Source organism: Ambystoma mexicanum, chromosome 11 (assembly GCF_040938575.1).
Source record: "Ambystoma mexicanum isolate Mex_15411 chromosome 11, UKY_AmexF1_1, whole genome shotgun sequence".
NCBI lineage: Eukaryota > Metazoa > Chordata > Amphibia > Caudata > Ambystomatidae > Ambystoma > Ambystoma mexicanum.
Window position 1 is genome coordinate 41229905 of NC_090934.1, and position 22947 is coordinate 41252851.

At 44.6% G+C, this 22947-nt stretch overlaps 1 protein-coding gene across 2 annotated transcripts in view; it reads left to right on the forward strand.

Moving 5' to 3' along the window:
- The window catches only part of SPOCD1 (SPOC domain containing 1), a 948037-nt gene that overhangs the window by 314639 nt on the left and 610451 nt on the right, over window positions 1–22947 (forward strand). For both annotated transcript variants that reach the window (XM_069622501.1, XM_069622502.1), the window contains exon 7: window positions 4556–4669. In XM_069622501.1, the coding sequence (XP_069478602.1) occupies window positions 4556–4669 (114 nt within the window). The remainder of the gene's footprint in view (window positions 1–4555; window positions 4670–22947) is intronic.

Consider the following 22947-nt stretch of genomic DNA (forward strand, 5'->3'; position numbering starts at 1 on the left):
AAATGATAGTTTAGTGTCTTAGTTCCTATCCCTGCCAAGTTAGTGTCAGTGGGACAACTAGAAGGGCAACCAGAGCCTCCTGGCTCAAGGTTGACCAAGTTAGCATTATAATCATACCCAAAGTTGGGTTTATTCTAAAGGGAATAAACATCCCCCTTAGAAATCAGAGCAGCTGTGTATAGACAATAGGCAATCACTTGCAATTGTAGGACAGCAACCGCTAGCTGCCAAACAGTTTAGAAATAATAGTCTCCAGTTAATCAAAGATACTTATAATCACGAGAAGGAAGCTTTCCCCGCAGAATGGGAATTCCTTACAATTCTCCAACATTGGATTGTTTATGTTGCTGAATATTCCCAGTAGTCATGCTAGGCATCCTCTATACATTAGCAAAGCAGTGTGTATGCACATACACACAAACACTGCATTCACTTTAGTGCTCGCTCAGCTTAATTTCGGGTCATTTGGCTTCAGTCCACTGAGGCAGTAGTCCCTTAGCTCCTCCAACAGAGGCCATTGTGAGGGGTCAGAAATGAGAGGCGCACAGAGTTGTAATAATATCATTGCCAGACATTTTTATTCAACAAAAATGGGTTGGATAAATGCCTTTCTAACCCTATCCTAAGAAGAGTTTCCCCCCTGCCTAGGAAACTAAAGCTAAGTATCAGTCTGTGTCGAGTCTTTAGAAACTTATAAACTGTCTTTGTTCCCAAAACATTTTAATTAGGCCCTCATACTAGAAACAAACAGCTAAAGGAATGTCTCTGACTTATGTTTATCAAAGGGTGTTCGTACTCAAAGTAAAATAGGTAATCTAACAGAAAAGTCTTACTCAAAGTAAAATAGTTAATCCAACAGAAAGGTGTTCTCAAAGGAGAAACCTTTGGATCCAGAGGATGGCCCCCTTCGCCTAGAAATGTAGGTAGGATGTCAAAATTGTCTCTTTTAAACACCAGTTTCTTGATATCACAAAAATGTCTCTTTATCCAATAGTTGCTTTGGTTCTTTGTACTAGGTACAGAAAGTTCTTGTGCAAACAAGATATTCCAGAACATTCAACACTTCCTTGTCTTCTTTGTACTGGATTCACAAAAGTTCTTATTCATATGATAAATTCCACACTAAGCTTTCTTTAACTTCTTTTGTACTTTGGTGGATTGCCTGATGTGCTTCTTTACCAGGAACCCTCTTGTGAGCTCTTCAGATATCCTGGTATACTCCCCTGCCAGGTATCTTGTCACAATGTCAAAAGTCTTTGTGCAACTTCAATCTGCTTACCAGGACTTATTTCATGTTTTTTCCAGATTTCTTGGTATACTTCTCTGTCAGGTATTTTACAGCATGCTTAAACTGCCTTCTACGTTTGGGTGGACTTCCTGGTATACTCCCCTGCCAGGAATCATCTTGTAGATTCTTCAGATCACTTGGTATACTCCCCTGCCAGGTATCCTCCCATGGTTTTAGAGGTTTCTTTATATCTTTGGTGGATATCCTGCTATACTCCCCTGCCAGGAATCCATTTGTAGATTCTTCAGATCCCGTGGTATACTCCCCTGCCAGATATCCTCCCATAGATTTAGACCTTTCTTTACAACTTTGGTGGATATCCTGCTATATTCCCCTGCCAAGAATCCTCTTATGGGTTCTCCCCTGTCTAGTATCTTCCGATGGTTTTAAAGTTCTTATTCAGTTTCAAAATGCCTTGTATATATGGTTGCCAGGACTTCTGTTATGGACTTCTTAGATCCCCTGTGTTCTTCTCTGCCCTGGATCTTGCCAGAATGCCATATAGTTTGAAACACCTTTGGTGGTTTGCTGGTATACTCCCCTGCCAGGAATCCTTCTCTTGGGTCCTATAGATCCCCTGTAATACTTCTGTGCCAGGTATCTTTCCCGAAATGCCAACTTGCTGGTTTAATCCTTTCACCAGGACTTCTTATTGTTTTCACTGTCCTTTTTAATAGTTCACAGTCATATCAACTTTGCTGTGTTTCTGTTGATTGGCTTTGAATAACACTTACTACAATTTTCCCCACATTGACATCTCATGTATAGGGATTTGCCAAGTTGTGTCATTGCACTTTATCTTGTTGGTATTCAAATATTCTCAATTCATTCACTTGCTTGCATGCTTGTCGGTACATCCCGGGCTCCCCAATAGCCCTGGGCCGACCCACCGGTAGTTTGCAGTGTCTCTGACTTGTGGCGTACTTCTGCGGTGAAGCTTCCTCCCTGGGACAGCCCCCTTCACAATGCAGACCTATCGCCAGCATCTCTTGCAGCTCTGCGCTCATCCGCTGGCTTCTCTCTATGGCTTGGACCGGAGAATGCTGCTTCCTGGCATGACCCTACCTTCAGGGGCTCTGCTGCTGTGTACAGTGCTCAGACGGTCCTTCAGATGTGCTGCTGTGTTGCTCCTTCTTTTGCGCCACACCGGTATGTATAACTCGCTTTTGCGAGCCACCTCATGGCTAGGCCTGTTCTCTCTTTCTCTCTCTCTCTCTCTCTCTCTCTCTCTCTCTCTCTCTCAAAATCTGAATCAACTCCTTTCTCCTCTTCTTCGTCTCAGTATATGAGGCTTTATGGGAGCTGAAGTCCGTAGAAGTCATTGGATTTCTAAATGTATGTAGTTTAGAAGTCTTACTTAGAAAAACATCAGAAACATTGGATGTGTTATGTGTGTTGTGAATATTTGAGTAATAACTGGAACTCTGTTTAGAGTGACATAAACAAAGGCGTTTTACAGCAGGATTTGTGGGGTGATAGCAAGCCATCAATACTTTAGATATTATAAGATCTTCAGGAGAAAGGGTAGAATACTAAGTCTCGTTCACTGGGGTTAACCCCCTCCAACCCCTGTCAGAGCTGTCTCCTCCCATGTGATCCTCCCTCATATATCCACCCCAGGGTCAGGATCAGATAGCAACTGCCGTCCCCTGGCTGCATGGGAGGAGGTCACTGCCAGGTAACCAGTGATGACGCTACTGGATTCATCACATACCCTTTCCAAGACATAAATTAGTCTTGCAAAATTGATTAGTCGAGAGTGCTAAATAAAAATATTGTGATTAGCAATTCAACGTATATGATTAGCAAATTTGTATATCCTTACTTAGAATCAGGGCCAAAGCAAGACATGCTCACCCTGTACGGCAGCAGAGGGCCTAGGACCCTCGCATGCTTGTTTCGCCACTGATGCTATAATGAGGATGCCTTTTGTTGGACAAGTGACCGGTCACTGCTACCCTTGCAAATTCAACCGTGCTTCACACTAGTGCCTCGCAAACAGTCAACACACAATTTTTACTTACTGGCAGAGCATTTAAATAGCAAGCTCCTCATTAGTGGTGGTTCATTGGTGCACCATTGTTTCTGAAAAGTGTTCACTTTCCCTTCACATGATATGCAGTAGCAAGCATGATTCTGTCAAACATGACTTCAAGAAGGTGACCTTATCATACAATACCTTTTAATGTGAACATCTTAAACGTACAGTTCTCAAGATCATAGGATTTTTTTTAGCTTCACATTACTTGGTGTTCTACAAAAATCGGTAAATAAAGCTACAACCATATTATTTGTTCTCAACATGGATTTATATATTTTTCAGCTTGGATGATGCTTTTTTTGTAAATTTCAAAACCTCTCTACAAAATAGGGTATTCTTTAAAACCAAAGAGCTATCTCTACCAACTAAAGCTGGGAAGATATTTGGTTACAGTCGTTATGTTGCAGACTGGTCTCAAATCCCGGCTTCACAATTAACTAAAGTGTGGTATCAACCAGCAGTCAGAGGAAGGGCATTTTTCACTTGATGTCAACCCCCATTGCACTATTCTAAGTCTTAAACAAAATATTTTGACAACATGTGTTTTCCCTTGACATCACTGGTTCCCTACCCTTTGCTCTAATCTCTCGATTGGTCGTTCTGCTCCAGTAGGTTTGCCTTAGCCCTGGAAGATCTGCTCCTTCTGTGTTCCACCTTGCTCAGAGTGTGTCTCTACGTTCCGCCTTTTATCTATGTGGGGAGAGCTAATGGGTATCAGATGTTTGTGATTAAAGTCAAGTGCCTTACTTTGCCTGACCTGATTAGCGGGACATGTCCAAAGAGGTATGTAAGGGATAGCCTCTTTACTCTCAGTCTCCCTCTTCCTCTGCCCAGTTTTTGTGTAGAAAGGGCGGGAGTTGGCACGTTGGAGGATCCTATAAAATAGGATAGTGCATGGGTATGGGAAAGGGGGGAATACCGCGTCTCACCTCGGTTGCCTCACCCCTATTCCCCGAGGACCCCTCACCCAGGTGATCATCCCACACTGGTCCACCCCCAGGGTCTGGACCCAAAGGCGATGGCTGTGCCCTGGCAACCTGAGAGAGAGATTCCCAGGGGGACTAGGAGGCGAGACACCCTTTGGTTTCTCTCACCAGTCAGTCTGAGTTGTGTGCCAGTAAGTGCAAATCTGTGTTCTAAATCTTGTGAGATATGTGTGCCAGTAGGTTGGAGGATTCTGTGCCTGTTAATTCTGCAATAATCTCTCATTTCTTTTCTTCCCACAGTTGTTTCGTGAAGTGGTTCTAGGAGAAGTGACTCCTCAATGCTTGGTGCTGATGAGCCCTACAGAGCTAGCATCACAGGAGTTGACAGAGTGGAGAGACCAGGAAAACAAGCATGTATGTCACTGGCCAAGAAACACACCTTACTGGTTCCTCCCTGCCTGCAATCTGTACATGTTTTTTTTTTCATGTGTTCAGGACAGTTGTTAGGTTCACTGCATGTCTGTCCCCGTACATAGAAATGTATACTTTGTGATAAGATCCTTTCCAGACTGAAAATGGAAGCTATACAGAAAATGAAATACAAATATGAAAAGCATTGTTGCCTTAGTGCAGATCAATTTTTTACTCAAAATCAGACTTTGTGCTCTTACGCCTGTCCCCTTTTCGCCATACATAAATAATGTTGTCTCGGGGAAGTGGACTGGATCAGATCCTATGAAGCAGTAGCCTTTTTACTATTAAGAATAAGAAGGACCTACCTTGCACATGCTGCCTAAACCAAACCCTTGTTTTATTTCACTTAGCAGATGGCACTGGAGCTTTGCGTGGCAGCTGTGCTAAGTGGGTACCTACATTCTTTATATTTTTGGAGCTTTCTTGCTCATACCCGAGGCAAAGGGGTCTGGACAGTGCGTGTTGTGCTTGAGAAATGTTTTGCCACTGCCATGCACTCGTTATACTTGGAGAGGACCCTGTTTGGGGACAATGCTTTAGTTGTGAAGGACTTTCAGGCCAGGTTTTTTTTATATGCGGCTATGCAAGTGGATGAAGTGTTCCATCTTCTAATGGATTGTCCTTCCATGGATTCCTTATCTTAGATATATTCGTATCCTGCTTTGCAGTTCCCAGAAGAAATACATTGACAGAAGGGGCGCTATGTGCATCAGCGTCGATGACCTCGACTGTTACCATTCACGCGTCCGGACGTGACGTTGATGATAGTATATACAGCACGCAACGTGCCCCATTACCTCAGATCCGTTTTTCAACATGCAGAGCACGTTCTCGGAAAGTTCGACTTGCCGCAGCAAAAACCTTTCTTCAACGCACCTCGTACTGTTTGATTTATTTTGTTGACTGTGCCAATGTCTATGCCAAAATCAGGCTTTAAGAGATGTGTGGACTGAGATTCGAAGATGTCGATCACTGTTCCGCCCAGGATTTGTCTCTGGTGCATAGAAGAAGTGCCCAACGTTTTTGAGTGTGGCTCCTGCCAGTCAATGACCAGTAAGGCCTTGAAGGAGAAAAGATCGATGTTCATCTTAGGTCGATCGGTATCTAAATCTCTGTCCTCCAACCCTTCAAATAGAAAATCTTCAGAAGGAAGCCGTTACACAGGAGACAAATCTCCTTAAAGGCCCAAGACAAGATCTAAACACTCCAAAAGATCTAGATTCAGGAGTGAATTGCTTCATTCCTCCACTTCATCATTAAAAATAGAAGAGAAACTGCATCATCTTTTTTCGTCATCCAATTCTTCGCCCACCAGGTGTCAAATACGTTTCTCCAAGAAAACCACCTTGGCAGCTGAATGGAAACATTTTAGAGATAGAATGTTGGAGATGTCTCAAAGGCGGCTCCTACTGGTCCCTCGAAAGAGCCAGAGAAGGCTGTAGAAGGCTGTAGATCACACTGCGCCTTTCCATGACCAGCAAGGAATCGGTTAAGACTCTGACCTGGGCACCCAAGGCCAGAGTTGAAAGGTCTCTGAGATGTCCACCAGAGTGGCGTCCACACTGTCGACGGCTGAGGCAGCATTGAAGCAAAAGGCTGCCAATGCATCCTCTTCGAAGGAATCAACAAAGTCAAAGGGACCTTCGATGTTGAAATATAAACTACAATTGAAGACAGATTTTTTTAAATCCTTCAATTCCATTGAGGAAGAGGAAACCATTCCCTTTGGGTATGAATGTTTTGGGACTCCGAATGTCCCAGAGGAATTAATTTCAGAGGAATCACAGATGGAAGACCTAGTCCCATGCCTAAAAGACAGTCTAGATACCTTCCCTGAAATTGAGTTTGCCACTTCAGATATACCTTCTCACCCAAATACAGTCTGTAGGACTCTAATGAACACAGTCATAGAGTATTTGGGATGGGGATCATCCTGCAAAGGACATTACCCAAGATGACTTAGCTGCCATCTTAGATAAGGTGCCTCCTAAGGAGCCTTTGCTGCCCATTCGTAGAGCACTAAAGAATCCACTCTTGGAACTCTGGAAAAAAAACAAGATATCATTCTTGCAGTAAATAAGGAGCTGGTTAAAAAATACAAACCTTCTTCAATGTACCCTGATATTTTATCTAAACACCTTACACCAGAAGGCTTAGTGGTACAGGCTGCTACTTCCACATTCAAAGCCGTAGATTACCCTACCAATCCTCCATAAAGGAGCGGTAAGCGTTATGACGAGCTTGCAAAAAGGATTTTTTCAGCATGATATACAGCTACACATTATGGAATGTGATTGCACAAGCGGCCAAAAATATTCCAGAAGAAGAAACGAGAGAAAGATTTACTAACCTTATTAATGACGGGAAGGAGGCCTCATATCAATCCTTTCAAAATGTGTTAGATGCATCAGGCTGTGTTGGCAGATGCATAGGATCTAGCGCTGTTATCAGGTGTTTTGCATGGCTACACAAATCTGTTTTTGCTCCCCATGTCCCGTCAAGACTCCTGGATATGTCCTTTGATGGGTCCAATTTATTTGGTTCCAAGGCGGATGACAGTATGGACATACTGCAGGCTTCCAAGGCTTCAGCAGAGTCTTTAGGGGCAGCCATGTGCCAAGCACAACAACATCCACCTTCACAGAACTGGAGAGGACGGTTCTTTGGGTACTGCTCTTCCTTCAATCAAATAGGAGAGGTCAGTCAGTACAAAGATAAGGGCAACAAAGATTTGGACACGCCCCCAAGAAGTCAGGCAGCAACTCCCTCCTTGCCCTCAGCCACAGCCCCAAAACCTCTCTGCACATTTTGCTCACAAGACTCCAGTGGGAGGCAGATTGACCAAGTATCTGCAAGAATGGCACACCATTACTTCGGATGCATGGGCATTACAAACAGTTGCTGAAGGGTACTGTCTCCCATTCATAAAGAGTCCTTCAGTTTGTCCCAGGAGTGAATACTCTTAATGATCCAGGCCTTCTCCTCTTTAAGGAGATTCTTACTCTGTTAGAGAAAGACGCAGTGAAAAAGTTATCCGTAGCAGAGAGGAACCAGGGTTGGTGCTCCACCTATTTCATGGTCCCCAAAAAAGACATCCTGGACTTGAGGCACTTGAACAAATTCATCAGGAATGACAAATTCATGATCGTTTCTCTTTCACAGATCCTCCAAGCCCTACAGCTCAAGGGCTGGATGGTGTCAATCGATCTTCAAGATGCTTTCTTTCATGTTCCTGTACATACCAGACACCGGCAGTACCTGAGGTTCGCCATTGCTAGTTCTCACTATCAATTACGAGTACTGCCTTTCAGGCTTACCTCCACCACAAGAGTCTTCACCAAGTTGATGGTGGCAGTGAATCTAAGGAGAGGAGGTATTCACATATTTCCCTACTTAGACAACTGGCTGATCAGAGCTTGTTCTCGCGAGCAGGCTCTGGAACATCTCAACCGCACCTGCCACTCCCTCACAAACGGGGCTTCTGCCTCAACTCCGAGGTGACATTTTCTCAGAAGCCTCAATTTATTGGGGCGGTCCTGGACTCTTCCTCAGGGAAGTCTTTGCCTCCCAATTTGAGGGCTCATCATATCTCTTTTAGATGGTAATGAGATTTCAAAACGCCCAATATCTACCGGCATTCGAATTTCTGAGGTTGCTGGGCCTCATAGCATCCTGCATTTTCATGATGCCGGAGACCAGCCTGAGGATGAGGTTCCTCCAGCGGGCCCTCATATCCCAATGGTCAGAGTTCTCAGGCAGGATGTCATACCTTCTTCAGGTCCCGAGCAAAGTTGCACAAGACCTCCTGTGGTGGGACTGCAAGGAGAACTTGATGATCAGGGAACCTTTTTGGCAACCCTGTGCAGAGATAATTGTAGTCATGGATGCTTCCTTCATGGAATGGGGAGCACACATGCGCGATCAATCGTTGAGTGTGCTTTGGTCCCCCGTAGAAGCAAGACTACACATAAACCTGTCAGAGCTGGGGTTCGATCAGATTGGCACTGGTGGACTTTTTGCCTTCCATCCAGGGAAAGAACGTCCTGATAATGACAGACAACACAGTCACCATGCATTACCTCAACAAAAAAGGAGTTGTAGGGTCACTATCACTGAGCAAGGAGGCAATGCAGCTCTGGTTTTGGACTCTACAAAACAGTATATCTCTGTCGGCTGTTCATATAGCTGGGAAAGAGAATTCAATGGCAGACACTCTGAGCATGGAGAGCATGATCTCTCACGAATGGGAGTTGGCTCAGGGAGTGCTTTTAGAGATCTTCACCCTTTGGGGAACCCATCAAGTGTTTCTGTTTGCATCCAGTATCAATAGGAATTGCAACATGTTCTGCTCCAGGGAATTTCCTCAGAGAGGAGTTCTGGGAGACACGTTCATAGTGGACTGGGAATTTCCACTCCTGTATGGATTGTCACCAGCCCCTATCATCCCTAATGTCATCAACATGTTGAGGAAGTTTGGAAAATCCATGATCCTGATAGCCTCAGATAGGGCCAGGAGCCGTGGTACACAGACCTTCTAGACATTCCCTTCTGCCCTCCATTGCCCAGAGAGTGAATCTACTCTCGTAAGAGGTGGGCTGTCTTCTTCAACCAGGAATTAGAACACTGAATCTTCATGTCTGGTTTCTGGGATGCTAAGATGTAAAGATTGGGACCTCCCGGAAGATGTTAAGGAGGTGTTGTTTTCGGCTAGAAGACCAGCAACTAAAGCCCTATACCGCTGGCGTTGGAACACGTTTTGCAACTGGTGTAGAGCTAAAGATATAGATCCTTTCTCTTGCAGAACACCTGCAGTGCTTTCTTTTTACTGCACCTAGCCCATCTCGGGCTGCAGGTGAGATGCTTGGCGGCGTTAATCAATATTCAAACGTACGCCAAAGCAAGGCTCTTACTTTAAGATGCCTATTGAAATATAATTCCGGATAGGATTACAAACACATTCCCTCTGGTCCCTTTTCTGGTTCCGTCCTGGGATTTGAATTGGTTTTTACATTCCTAATATGATCGCCATTTGAACTGTGGAGCAGTACAAATGGCGCCTGAGAGCAGTCCTCTCAGGCTACTACCGTAGAAAACTCTCTTTTTAGTAGCTATCACTTTTGCAGGTTTAGTGAGCTACAAGCCTTATTCCACAAACCACTTTTCACCGTATTCTCTAAGGAGAAGGTCGTTTTGAGGGTTCATCCCTCTTTCCTTCCTAAGGTGGTTTCTGAGTTTCTCTTATCTCATACAATCACACTGCCATCGTTCTATCCCCTCCCCGTTCTAAGGATAATGAGAGGTGCACAGACTTAACCCCAAAAGAGCTCTAATTGTAAACATCTCAAAGATGTCCTTTTTAAAATTTCCTTTTACATGTATAGCAGCGTACAAAGCCCTGGGGCATCTAGGCGCTAGTTACAGTAAGTGCAATAGCATAGTTCAAAGGCGCAGGACCACGTAAAAGGGCTAAAGCCATAAGGATATATTTTGAAAACCCCATCAGTAAAAGCCCTGCCTCGTGATACAGGGGCTACTTCAGGTATGTAAGCAAATACGAATGGCAAAATAAGTGTGAGTGCACATTCTGGCGAAGCCTCGTCTCATGGTACAGGGGCTACTTCAGGTATGAAAGCAAATATGAATGACACAGTGGGTATGAGTGCACAACCTGGCAGAGCCTCTCCTCATGGTATGGGGGCTACTTCTGTTAAGTAATCAAACAGGAATGACAAAATAGCTACGAGTACACAATCCGGCAGAGCCTCTCCTCATGGTATGGGGGGGCTACAGCAGGTATGCAGGAAGCATTTGTATTTTGTATTTATTTTGTATTTGTAAAGCGCAAACTTGCCCTGAGGCATCTGGGCACATAAATTACAAGAAGGGGGTTACAAGCAGGCATAACAAGGTCCCTCAGTGGAATAATCTTAACATCGATGATACAATAAACCTTAAGCAGGTTACATAACGGTGCAAAATTACAAATATTACTCCAGAAAACAAATAAGGATGGTGAAGCCGAACGTAGAAGACTCTATGGCGAAAGAGTGGTAGAAAGAGCATAGAGAGGTAAGGGGTATGAAGTGCTAGTGTAGTTATGGTAGGCGCCTATAATACAGGTGTAGTAGACTCATCAAGCTTGTGAAGGCAGAGTTTGGTTCTGAAGGAATGGAACGTAGGTTCTGATCTGAGTGTGGACAGGATGGTGTTCCAGAGTTTAGCTGCGAGGACTGTGAAGCTTGCTCGCCCAGGTGACTGCAGCTTAAATCTAGTTATAGAGAGTGTATTGACCTAGGGTGTTCTGAGCTGTCTATTCGCGGCATGCTGCGTGAAAAGGTTGACCAAATAAGCTGGTGCCAGATTGTTCTGAGCCGTGTAAGATAAGGCTAAGGTTTTAAGGGATATTCTCTGCATGATGGGGAGCCAATGTAGGTTGCGTCTAGTGTCTGAGATATGGGATCTTCTAGGGATGTTAAGCGCCGTCCTGATAACATTGTTTTGTGTAACTTGTAGCTTGTCAGTGTTTTTTTGGTTAGTCCCTAGGTAGAGAGCCTTACAATAGTCTATTTTTGCCATGATTAGAGTTCTAGCTAGGATGATGCAGTTCTCAGTGCTCAGGAATGGTCTGCATGCTGTGATAAGTTTGCAAGTATAAGCCGAGGCAGACGCTATGGCATTTGTTTGTCTAGTTAGAGCTAGAGTAGCGTCAAGATAAATGGCAAGAGCTTTTGCTACATTAGACACTTTAATGATATTGCCGTCTTTGGTAAATGATTTGTAGGCTGGGTCAAGTTTAGCCAGTTTGGAATGCGATCCAAGGATGAGTAGCTCCGTTTTCTGATCAATGAGGCAGAGCCCATGATGCGCCATCCATGCCTGAATGATTGAGTATACATCAGTAAGTGCCTTTGCATCAAGGGCAAAGTCACTAGAGATCGGGATGAGTATCTGGGTGTTGTCAGCGTAGTTGGTGTATGAGACACCCAGATAGACAATTATGTGAAAGTGTGGCTTGATAAACACATTGTATGATGTGGGAGAGACACAAGACCCTTGAGGGACTCCACAAGAGACAGGGGCAGGTTCTGCAGAGGCTAAAGGAGAGAAGACCCTCATAGTTGTATTAGCCAAAAAGGAGCTAATCCAGGATGACGCTGAATCCGAAAAGTGCGCAGCAGTTTTGAGATGGCGACAGAGAATTTTATGATCGACCAAGTCAAAAGCCGCTGACAGATCGAGCAGGAGGAGGAGTGCCATCTTGCCCTTATCTTTTAGTTCGTCAATTTCAGTTTTTAAGTCAATCAGGGCAGTTTATGTGCTGTGTCTAGGACAGAAACCAGATTGACGGAGACCGAGTAGTTGGTTTGATTCAAGATAGTCCTGAATTTGCATGTAAGCAGCGCAGTCCAGAATTTTGAGTAGGTATGGTACCGTAGTGATAGGCCTATAGTTGGCTGGGTTGCTTGGGTCAAGGGAGGGTTTTTTAATTAATGGAATAACCCAGGCATCCTTACGGTTATCCAGGACAATGCCAGATCTGAAGGAGGCATTTATAAAGCTAGTGATAAAAGGCGCAAGGTCATGCGCAGCTTCCTTGATGATAGGTGCAGTGCAAGTATCACCTTGACAGTTTGATGGTTTGAGCTTTTTGATAATATTTTCCACTTCCTCAATGGATAGCGGAGAAAAGCTGAAAGGTTTTAGAGGGTGTTTAGGGGCTGGGAGGTTAAACGATGGTGTGTTCAGGGTAGAATCGGTAAGGTGGTTCTTTTTAGCATTTATTTTTGTTTGAAGTAAAGCAATTTTATCTAAAAGTGCCTTCTGAATATTCGTACACCAGGCGGCGTCAGGGGAGCATGTCACCACAGGGGCAACAGGGGACTCTAATTCCTTGAGGATCTTAAAAAGTTTGTGTTTGATTGGGCCTGCATGATACGTTTGTTGTAAGCATCTTTTTTGGCTACAAAAATAGCAGCTTTATAAGTGGAGGAGGCTAGAGTTAGGTTGTTTTTGTTAACAAGGGAAGCTATATTTTTCCAGAAGACTCTGCCTTTCTTTTTTCTTTGCGTAAGTCTCTAAAATGGGGGGTGAACCAGGAGTTCAGATGAGTACGAGGTTTTTGTTTACGCAATTTTAGCGGTGCAATAGTATCGAGGGCTTTGCACATAGCCTGGTTATAAATATCCACTAGAACTGTGGGCTCTGAGCAGGTGGTCAGAGAGGTATTTAGTAGAGGAAGAATGATGGGAAGAAGTTTCTCAGTCGAAATACCCTTCTTATTGCGTGATTGGGTTTGCACGTTTGAGGACTGGAGTTAATTGCAAAGGTTATTTTGTAGTGGTCTGACCAAAGGCATGGAATCACAGAGATCAGGTTAAGCTGGCAGAACAAAGAGACGAAGTAAGGACATTGCAGGTAAGTTACATGATTAGTGTTAGGCTAAGAGACAAAGATAAGGGATATCATAGACATATTACAAACATATCAATAGTCAGAATGTCGAAGTCGTGTGTTTTCAGAATGTTAAAAGTTTGGCACAAGTCTAATAATGTCAAGATCGGTGTGTTTCCAGAACGTTACAAGTTTAGCATAAGGATAACAATGTCAAGATCGGATGTTTTGTGGACATATTACAGTATTTGCAGATACGATAACAGTTAAACTTGGCGTGTTAACTGCTATGTTGCAGGTCTAATGTTAGACAAAGAGTTAAGGGTGTGGGCTTTGCAGACATATTCACGGTCCACTCAGGCAAGGAGAGGAGAGGCTGAAGTCTGGTTGCCGAAGGGATGGGGCTCTGGAGGCACATAACGTTGTTGCTGGATAGCTGCTGAGACATGTAGAGGGGCAATCACCTGGACAGGACAACCTGAACAGTTGCAGCGTGGGGGTGGGAGGGAGGTATGAATGGTACAGAAAAGCTATGTATTAGCGCATAATTCAAGTAGACAGAAGAAGAGATAGGCTTCTTCTTACCTTTGCGGGCAGCAGGTAATCCAGAGGGACAGAGCACCAGGCAGAGCCAGATCTGAACAAAGAAATCAGGCATGCAAGAGGGGAGGTGATAACGGAGTCCAACTCTGAGGGATGGCTTTGCAGCAGACAGAGACAGGCTACAAGAGCCTTATAACCGGGCCTTTGAATAGGGCCGGCTTTGCCTCCCGGCTCAGGGAAAGCTGGGCATTTGCTGATGGTGTGAGCCAATCAGGTCGCACGAAGCAGGGAAGTGCGGCCAAAGTTGGAGGCAATCGGCTGTTGTTGTAGTTTTCTCCACACTGGCGGCCATCTTTTCAGGGGGATTCGCCTACCGGATATTGCTGGATTCATGATGGCACCAGCTGGGGTATCGATGGCATGGATATCCGCAGTGTGCATGGCAGCAAGAGAGGCATATCAGACAAGACAATCAGTTATTCGTTGGCTACACTGGTCACAAATTAGACCAAGCCGTGACCCAACGAGCACTGTCACGGTGATGTATCCTATGCATTTCAGCGTGCTACTCCATTGCTGGAAAAGATATCCCTGATCATTTAAGAGCTCATTCCACTTGTGGAGCCGCAACATGGACCTCCCTCCATACTTACTTTCTTTAACTTTTATTCATTAGAACAGGTAAACACATTGCACTTGAAATTTCACAGTATACATTATATGACCAGTTTAATTACATCATATCTGAATGGCTCCATTACCATGACTCAGTGGAATCAGGGGGTTGGGGGGGGTTATATGTGTATTGCAGTGCCAGACCAAGCAGGCTCATCACCCGATGCAACACTTCACTCTACAATCGCTCGTCTCCGTACGTGATAGTACTGGAAAGGTTCCCAAATGTCCTTTGGTCGAGGGTGAGACTATCATCACATAGCCCTCCTCCTTCTCATTAAAGTAAGTCAAGTCTCTAAGCCATACATTGAGGAGCTGTTTTAGATATCCAGTATTTCAGAATACATTTTTGCCTTCAACACATCCCAGATTAAATAATCTTTGCACAATTATGGATACCATCCCAATATTTCCCAAGGGGTATTTTAGTGGTGACATTGCTGGGGGGACTTTCACAATCACTTTTAACACAACAGCAACCTCTTGTCAAAACCGTCTCCCACTCGGGCAATCCCAGAACATATGGTAAGAATCTGCCCCAGCACCTCTGCAATTTGGACATTCATAAAGTCAGTGTTATCGTAAGGGTGAACAGCAGCCGGGACAAAGGACATCCCTGTCTTGTCCCTCAGCTTAGATGGAAGGCGTGTGACAGGACTCGTATAGACACTGGCCGTTGGTGCTGCATACATCAGCCCACACAGTTTATGAAGTAATCCCCAAAGTTAAAATGGCGTAGTACTGCAAAAAGGAATTTCCATGAAATTGAATGAAAAGCTTTCTCTGAATCGAGCCACGCAGCAACTGCCTGAGCCTGTGGATTAATTTGCGCTAGTATGAAAAATAACCAACGTAAATTTAATGCTGTGGATCGACTGGGAATGAAGCCTGATTAATCTGGATGTATCAACCCTTACATGCATGTGAGAAGCCGGGAAGCCAACACTTTCACAAATATTTTAACATCTGCGTTTATAAGTGAGAGTGGTCTGTATAATCCCTTTTCATGTGGAGCCCTACCCGGCTTCCCCCAAAACTTTAAGGACGGCTTCAGAAAGCGTTGGCGGGAGCCTCCCTCCATCCACTGATTCCTCCCTTAACTTAAACAGTCTCAGTGTGATAGCCTGCCCGAATTCCTTATACAGCTCAATGTCCAGGCCTTCCTAGCCGGGGGCTTTCCCCGATGCCAGCGCAGAGATAGCTGCAGTAACCTCCTCCCCTGCTATTGGCTGATCTAGAGACATGCGGGCCTTTGCGGTCAGGGCTGGATGGTCTATATCCCTCATATATCTTTTCAGCTCGTCATCTGTACAGGTCTCTGCGTTGCTATACAGGGGATCGTAGTAATGTAGGAATTTGTCGTTATTCTCCTCCCTGGTGGTCAACACCTCCCTCGTCCACCCCTCTATATCGGCAATGGAATTCATCCCCCTTTCGGCCCTTACAACCCCTGCGAGGAACCGCCCAGGTTTATCAGTCGCCCGTATCTGCGTGCCAATATGGGTTTGGACAAACATTGTGCCTCCTTATCAGCCAACTGTTGTCATTTCAGCATGTTCCCCTTAATCATGCCTAATAATGCCCTGCCGTTGGTCACCCTGCATTCATTCATTAAGTCCCTCAGCTGCCCTTTGACCTCCTGCAGCTCTCCACGGGTATCCTTCAGTATCACAGTTGTTGAAGACACCAGCTCCCCTGCAGCTAAATCTTAAATGTTTCCCAAACAGTGGAGTACTGTGCCACTGACCTTTAATTTCTAACGAAAAAGTCATCAATCCTGTCCTGCAGAAGAGCCACCACACCAGCTTCCTGCAGTAGTGTCGAAGACATTAGTCGCCTAGGTTTAGGCGCCAACTCCAGCCATAGGGACAGTGTAACAAGCGAATGACCTGACAAGGTCCTCGGGTGTATAATACATCTGCACACCCTTGGCTCCCAATTAGAGGATACCAACCATTAGCCGATTCCTCACATAGTATCATGGACCGTCGAGAAATAAGTATACTCCTCTGTCCCCGGATGTTCGTTCCTCCAGACATACAAGGTTCATTTGGGACATAACCTGTCTGATCATCTGTATTGCCCCCGATGGTGGTACGCTGTGTAGAACTGGAGCGGTCCAACATGGCATTTAATACAGTTTTCAAATCGATAGTGCCTTTGGAAAGTGCAAAGCTGTGCTTCAGAAACAATGGCACAAGAAAAGTCGGAGAGAATCAGAACTGTGGTCCTATCTTTGAGGCATTAGGAATGAACATTGGAAAACCAGTGATCATGATCACTATTGGGCATGTGGATCTAAAACTTAAATGAAGTTACCCAAAGATTGTGGAGGAATATGCACACTCGTCATGTTCCGGCGTTGGTGATTCCTTAAAGTGATTTGAACTATGACAGTTTCCCGAAAGCAAATGCTCACCTGAGGAAGTGGAGCTGATTAATCAAATAAAGAGGAAGAACTATTTCCCTGCCAAGTCAATAGAAGCTTTTGACGCCATTCCTTATGAGCACAGACTGTTCAGGCAGAGTTTGTCAGTATTTACGTTGATCTTCATGCCAAGAATCCAGGTTGGAGCAAATACCAAATGGCTGCAGATTACCAGATGGGAATTGCTGCAGACGATCAACACAACCATAAAGAGATTCAATGCTATCAGAGAAGAGATGAGAGCCATATGACTGATGACTCTTCAGAATAGATACGTCCTGGACATGATCACAGCTATGGGTGGAGGTGTTTGTGCAAAAATTGGAGAATCATGTTGCATATTAATACCTTCTCATGACGACGAGAATGGCACCTTGACTTAGGCCATCGAGATGCTAACGAAGCTACACGTCCAGATGATAGACGAAGTGGAAAACATTGCTGATGACAGCAGGTTTGGATCACTCTTTTCTTGGGTTCCACAATGGATAGCAGACATGTTCAAGTTCCTTGGATCCCTGATCGTGTTGGTGTTGCTTGGATTTTGTGTGATCAAGATAATAATCACATAATGCAAGAAGATAGCAAAGAAAGCCAGGGGGATGAAAATCATGATCAATGTTGAATCAGGATGTAAGGCCAGAGACTTGACACATGAAGAAATCAGGGACTTTGTGAAGGCCAGTATCCATTCACCTGAGGGAACGAAATTCCTCTATCCAAAGAATCATAAGAAGTATGTGGGAAAGTGGATCTATTGCAGTCCAAGTGGACAGTGCATGCCCATGACTTGGAACAAGGATGAGCATGTGAAATCAGCTGGATGCCTGAAGGGAGTCATAAAGATATGGATCCCAATGAAGCATTTCTTCAGAAAAAGATGTCTAGATGTGATGAATGATGGGAGAGTGGGCGATGAATCGCCCAGAGGGGGGAGTGTAGAGAAGGAGCTAAGTACCCCTACCTCAACCACTTCGCCCATATTACCTATAGGTTGGGAACCAGAGTGTGAGACACGTGTGGTAACAGTGAGAGTATCAATACCGAGCAGAATCCTAGAGGCAAGTTTCCCATTGAGGAAACCATACCTGCATACGAGACAGTATGATATCGGGAGGATAGCTCAGGGACAACATGCTCGACTTAGAAGCAAGATGACACAGAGCAACACAGGTTCGATCTATGGGTCAGCGCTTTAAAAACTCTGGGTATAATGCGCGTTATAAATGACCTATCATATTATATCATGTGAATGAAATCCCGGAAGAAGCAGGACCAATGAATGGCAAAGAAGAATGGTGACGTCATGCAGAGCCGAGCTGATGTACATAGAAGAGATGCAGAGACTATAGAATGCAGATTTTCTATAAGACATCAAGAAAGTGTCAAAGATAAGTGACATCTTGGGATCAAGATGAAGAAACTTATGCTACAGAACTGATGAAGATGTTAAGTCAGTTTATACATGTACAGATGCAAAGAAACGCAAGCAGATGAAGTATTTTTGAGGCTAGCTAAGTAGTGAATAGATTGCGCCATGCGCCAACCTAGACATATATATATATATATATGTATATATATATATAAGTGAGTAATGAATAAATGCTTCTACTACGTGTTATAGCAGAGCTGGGCTATAGAAGAAAGGCCTCTTTTCCAGTATGTCGCAGTTAGAAAACAAGTGAATTACGAAGTGAATCTCAGAAAGGCGAGACTGGATGAGCCAAGGTCTTATCAGGCTGGAGTGAGCAGATATTGGATACAAATAGTGTGAAAGAACAGGGCTCCTGTTCAGAAAGCATGGACAAAAACAAGTTAGATGTCAGAGGTCTGTTAGAAAATAATATTTTAAATACACGAGAGGCTTCATTTTGTGGATGAACATTATGGTCACACCTACGCATGAGGGTGGAGCGTGCCTTTACTCCCCTGAATTCTCCAGCGCAAAGAACACTCCCAAGGACAAATTCAAAGCCCTAATTGACAGCAGACCACTGAGGTGATGATAGATGAATATGCTAATTGGTGGGAAGCTATGGTTGAAGACTAGCTCACCAGCATGCTGCTAACGTAGGTGGAAAAGTACTGACAGAGGTTAGAGTGCTAGCCAATGGTAGGGGGCCGCATGATTAAGGGTCCTATAGTTTGTGGAGCCAATGGGACGTTGTGTATTTAGTGACGTTCGTAGTGACCTGTTTAAGGGGAGGGCTTAGTTGCCCCATCTGATGTTAAGAAGCCTACCACTATTCTTCACTCCTGTAGACAGGATCGTATACTTGCAGGTTCCTTAAGAACCAATCACTTTCTTCACTAGGTTTTTGTAGTTTGCCACGTGGGATGACGTTAGTAATACATAGGTTGACGTCATCTATGATGATTTTTTTTGCTAAAAAAGGTTTTTTTCAAATGCATTGAGAGATCTTACGCTGAGACTTCCGTTGATGTCTGTTGTACTCCCTGTTTTATATAATTTATATTAAGTTATCCTTTTGCCAACTACGTGAGTCGTTTCGATTATTGATGTTTGAGTAATTTCTGCATCCCCATCCATCTCAAGGTTATTGCTACCTCATCTTAAAGGGCTGGAAGACTCCAGTTCACTTTCGTAAACAGAATGGTGGTATGTCAGGATCATGATTAATGGTATAGGAAGGCGGAAGTGCTTCCCTGTTTCCTACTGGTGACATTCTAAATTAGATAATTGATTGATAAGGTCTAGCATTTTGATCAGAATTCTTGGTGGATTGGTTGTACTTTTATTTGCAAAGACAGAACATCCTAGCGGTAACAGAACTAATTGGTCAAATTCATTAATGTTTGTTTCATCAAAGTTGCCAGTGGCACTATCGTTCCATCTCCTGAAAAACGATGCATAACAAGAGGTTGATAGTGGGAGCGGATAGATGTACCATCCTAAACCTTTCTCACTGTGTTGTGGTAGGTGAGAACATACCCAACAGTTAGTTTTGTTCAAGATTGCATGAGTGGCATTCATGATCTGTATGAGTGTATTATTATGATATCCTTCTCTGTGTTTGAGATCAAGTGGACGAAGAGTGTGAGAGTGTCCGTTCCCAGACAGTAAATTGTCTGAGGCATGAGGCAGGGCGTTGTACCATGTGTTGCCATAGCAAAATGCCCACCTCCGCAGGTCATGAACCGCCATCACATGATGGACGGTAACGCATTATAACTGTTCTGAAAAAGTATAAAGTGCGTTCGCTTCCCCATGCCTTTGCTCATCTTCTCTATGCCTGTACACATGCATTGATGAATCTGGGTCCGCTTAAGCGATAATAAACTGCTGTGATATATTTGTTCCTCGTGACTGGTGTGTCTTCATTTATTTGCATTAATCCAGATTTGGGACTAACAGTTGGGTTTTCGGGGGCAGCGGGGTGAGGTGGGGGGGTGATGTGGGCTTGTTTAGCAGTTATGTTCTGCTGTAGGGAGGAGATTTTGAAGCGCATTGCCTTTTGGATGTAAAAGCACCAGGATTCATATTTGATGATAGTACTGGGAGTGATTCTACTTCCCTGAGGGTGCAGAAGATTTCTTGGGCATTTGAGCTGGCATTAATTATTCTAGTGTAATAGGGGGTCGCTTTGGCTGTGATAATGGCTTGTTTGTATTGTTTGCTGATCGTGTTGAAGGAGGCTTTTAGTTGATCAGATGGATTTTTTCTCCAGAGTGCCTCTACTTGTCTTTTCTTCTGGCGTAAAGCTTGTATGTCTGGGGTTAACCAGAAGTTGATGTGACCTACTGGTTTGACTTTCCTGTGAGTTAAGGGGGCCGTCAGGTTTATGGCATTGGCCAGTAGATGTCTGCTAGAGTCTGTGGGTCAGTTAAGGTTAGGTTTTCAGGTTGGAGTGGGGTGAGGAGAGGCGATTAGAGTCTTTGGTTATTTTGCGTGTGCAGCGTGAGAAAGTGGAGAGCAGGGCTGATGGGCGGGCAGTTGCTGTTCCAGGTGTTGGAATGTGAAGCTCACGATGTGGTGGTCTGACCAGGGGCAAGGTAGTATGGAGGTGGTAGTGATCTGGTTATTTAGATTTGTTATCCAGTCCACGGTTCTGCCTCTGTTTTGAGTGGGGGTTTGGCTCCTTTATAAGTTTGCTACAGCTGTAACGCGGCTGTCACCTGGGTCGTTAAGGCCTAGATTTAGTTCTCCAAGTATTATAGTTCTGGTGGAGTGTTACTCCACACACCAAGATCCGGAGGATTGAAGTGGTGGAACTCTCAGATCAACCAGTCCCGACCTCAGCTACCCTGAGTAATAAGTTGGTTGGAATAGCAGAGCAGATATAGAGCCTGGAATAACAATGTATAAGACAATAAGAAACTGACTACTGAGTTAAAAAAATCCCCTTGAACCCTTAGGGAAAGCACAACTGACCTGGAAGGAGAGGGTTGAGGAGCCAAGAGGGAAATTCAATTCCAAGGACACAACGACAGGAGAAAATAATAAACAGGAAGGTTAGTTAGGGAGGAAACACCCGCACGGCACGAGGGACGCACTAGATACGGGTTGGTGCAGGTAACTGGAAAGCGTCCTGAACTGCACTTGCAATGTAAAATACAAATCCAGCACAAATCCAGCACAAAGTCCAAGGAGGGTAATTTCTTCAAAGCAACTAATGTCAGACGATGATTGTATAATGTAGCCCTTGTGGAAGGAACCGAAAAGCTACAAAGCATACGAAAACGACTACTAACAGCCGTCGGCAATCCAGGAAACGTTCCGAGTCGTAACAGCGTGTAGAACCAAAATCAGCTGGGCAATCCGTGAACAGTCCAAAGTGGAAGACAAGGTCGAAAACCAGGAAATCTAAGCTGGAAGGTTTGAAGAAGGAATTAGCTTGAAGGCTAAACACGTAAGAGAACGTGTAGACTACAATTAGCAGCACTGAGCCCCGAGCGGAACCGGATTAAGAAGGCAAAGGGCGGGGCATCGGTGTACGCGTAGTGCATAATGCGCATGTCAGCTGACGCGGTCGATACTGATACCGACGTCCATACAGTCTCCATGGAAACCGATAACGCTGCCACAGTGATGTCTTTCCCTGGACGGTGTAAGCCGGTGTAACTGCCGAGGGAGGCTGACGAGAACCGAGCTGTCGGAGGGAACAGCATCCGCCCCCAAAGACGCCGGCAACCCCCGGGAGGCATGGAATTCTCTAAGGAGATCAGGACAATGCAAATTACCAAGGGGTTCCCAAGTCCGGTCCTCGGGACCAAAACCCTACCAGTCAACCAAGTAGAAAGCAGTACCCCTAGTTATCCTACAATCCAGAATACTTGATACCTCATATTCCTCCTCTCCATCTACCAAAACAGGAGGTGGTCGAGCCAATAAACGTGTAGAAGGAGGACAGGGTTTCAGTAAGGACACATGGAAGACAGGATGGATACGCCATGACTTCGGCAAAGCCAACTTCACAGCGACAGGATTAATCATAGAGATGATAGGAAAAGGACCCACAAATCTTTTACCTGCCATTCGCAGGTTCCGTGAAGACAACCAGACCTTCATACCGACCCGATAGTCAGGACCAGGCACACGGCGAGCATCAGCAGTCTTTTTGGCATGCTCTTGGGCCCGGAGTAAATGGCAACGGATGTCCCGATGCAACTGGTCCAAATCACGAACACAATCCGAAGCAGCTGGATTTGTTGTAGGCAAGAATGGATCGAGAGGCAAAGACCGTGGATGAGACCCATATAGAGCAAAAAATGGTGACACTCCTGTGGCTGAATGCATAGAGTTATTATAAGCAAATTCTGCTTGGGGTAATGCAGTAAACCTAGATTGTTGAAATTGAAGGCACAAAAAACGTAAATACTGTTCTATGGTAGCGTTTGCCCTTTCAGTTTGGCCGTCCGTCTGAGGATGATAGGACGAGGAGTATCTGTCATCGATGCCAAAAGAATCAGTGAGTGCCCTCCAGAAACGAGATGTGAACTGTGTTCCTCGATCAGACATGATGATGGACGGTAATCCAAATAACCTGAAAACATTAGCCATAAACAACCTGGCCAACTGAGGAGCAGAAGGCAAACCTGCACAGGGCACAAAAATGGTGTGTTTGGTAAAATAGTAAATCAAAACCCAAATGGGTTTTGATTGAGCATTCACTTCAGGTAGATCGACTATGAAATCCATTGAGACCATGTGCCAAGGTTT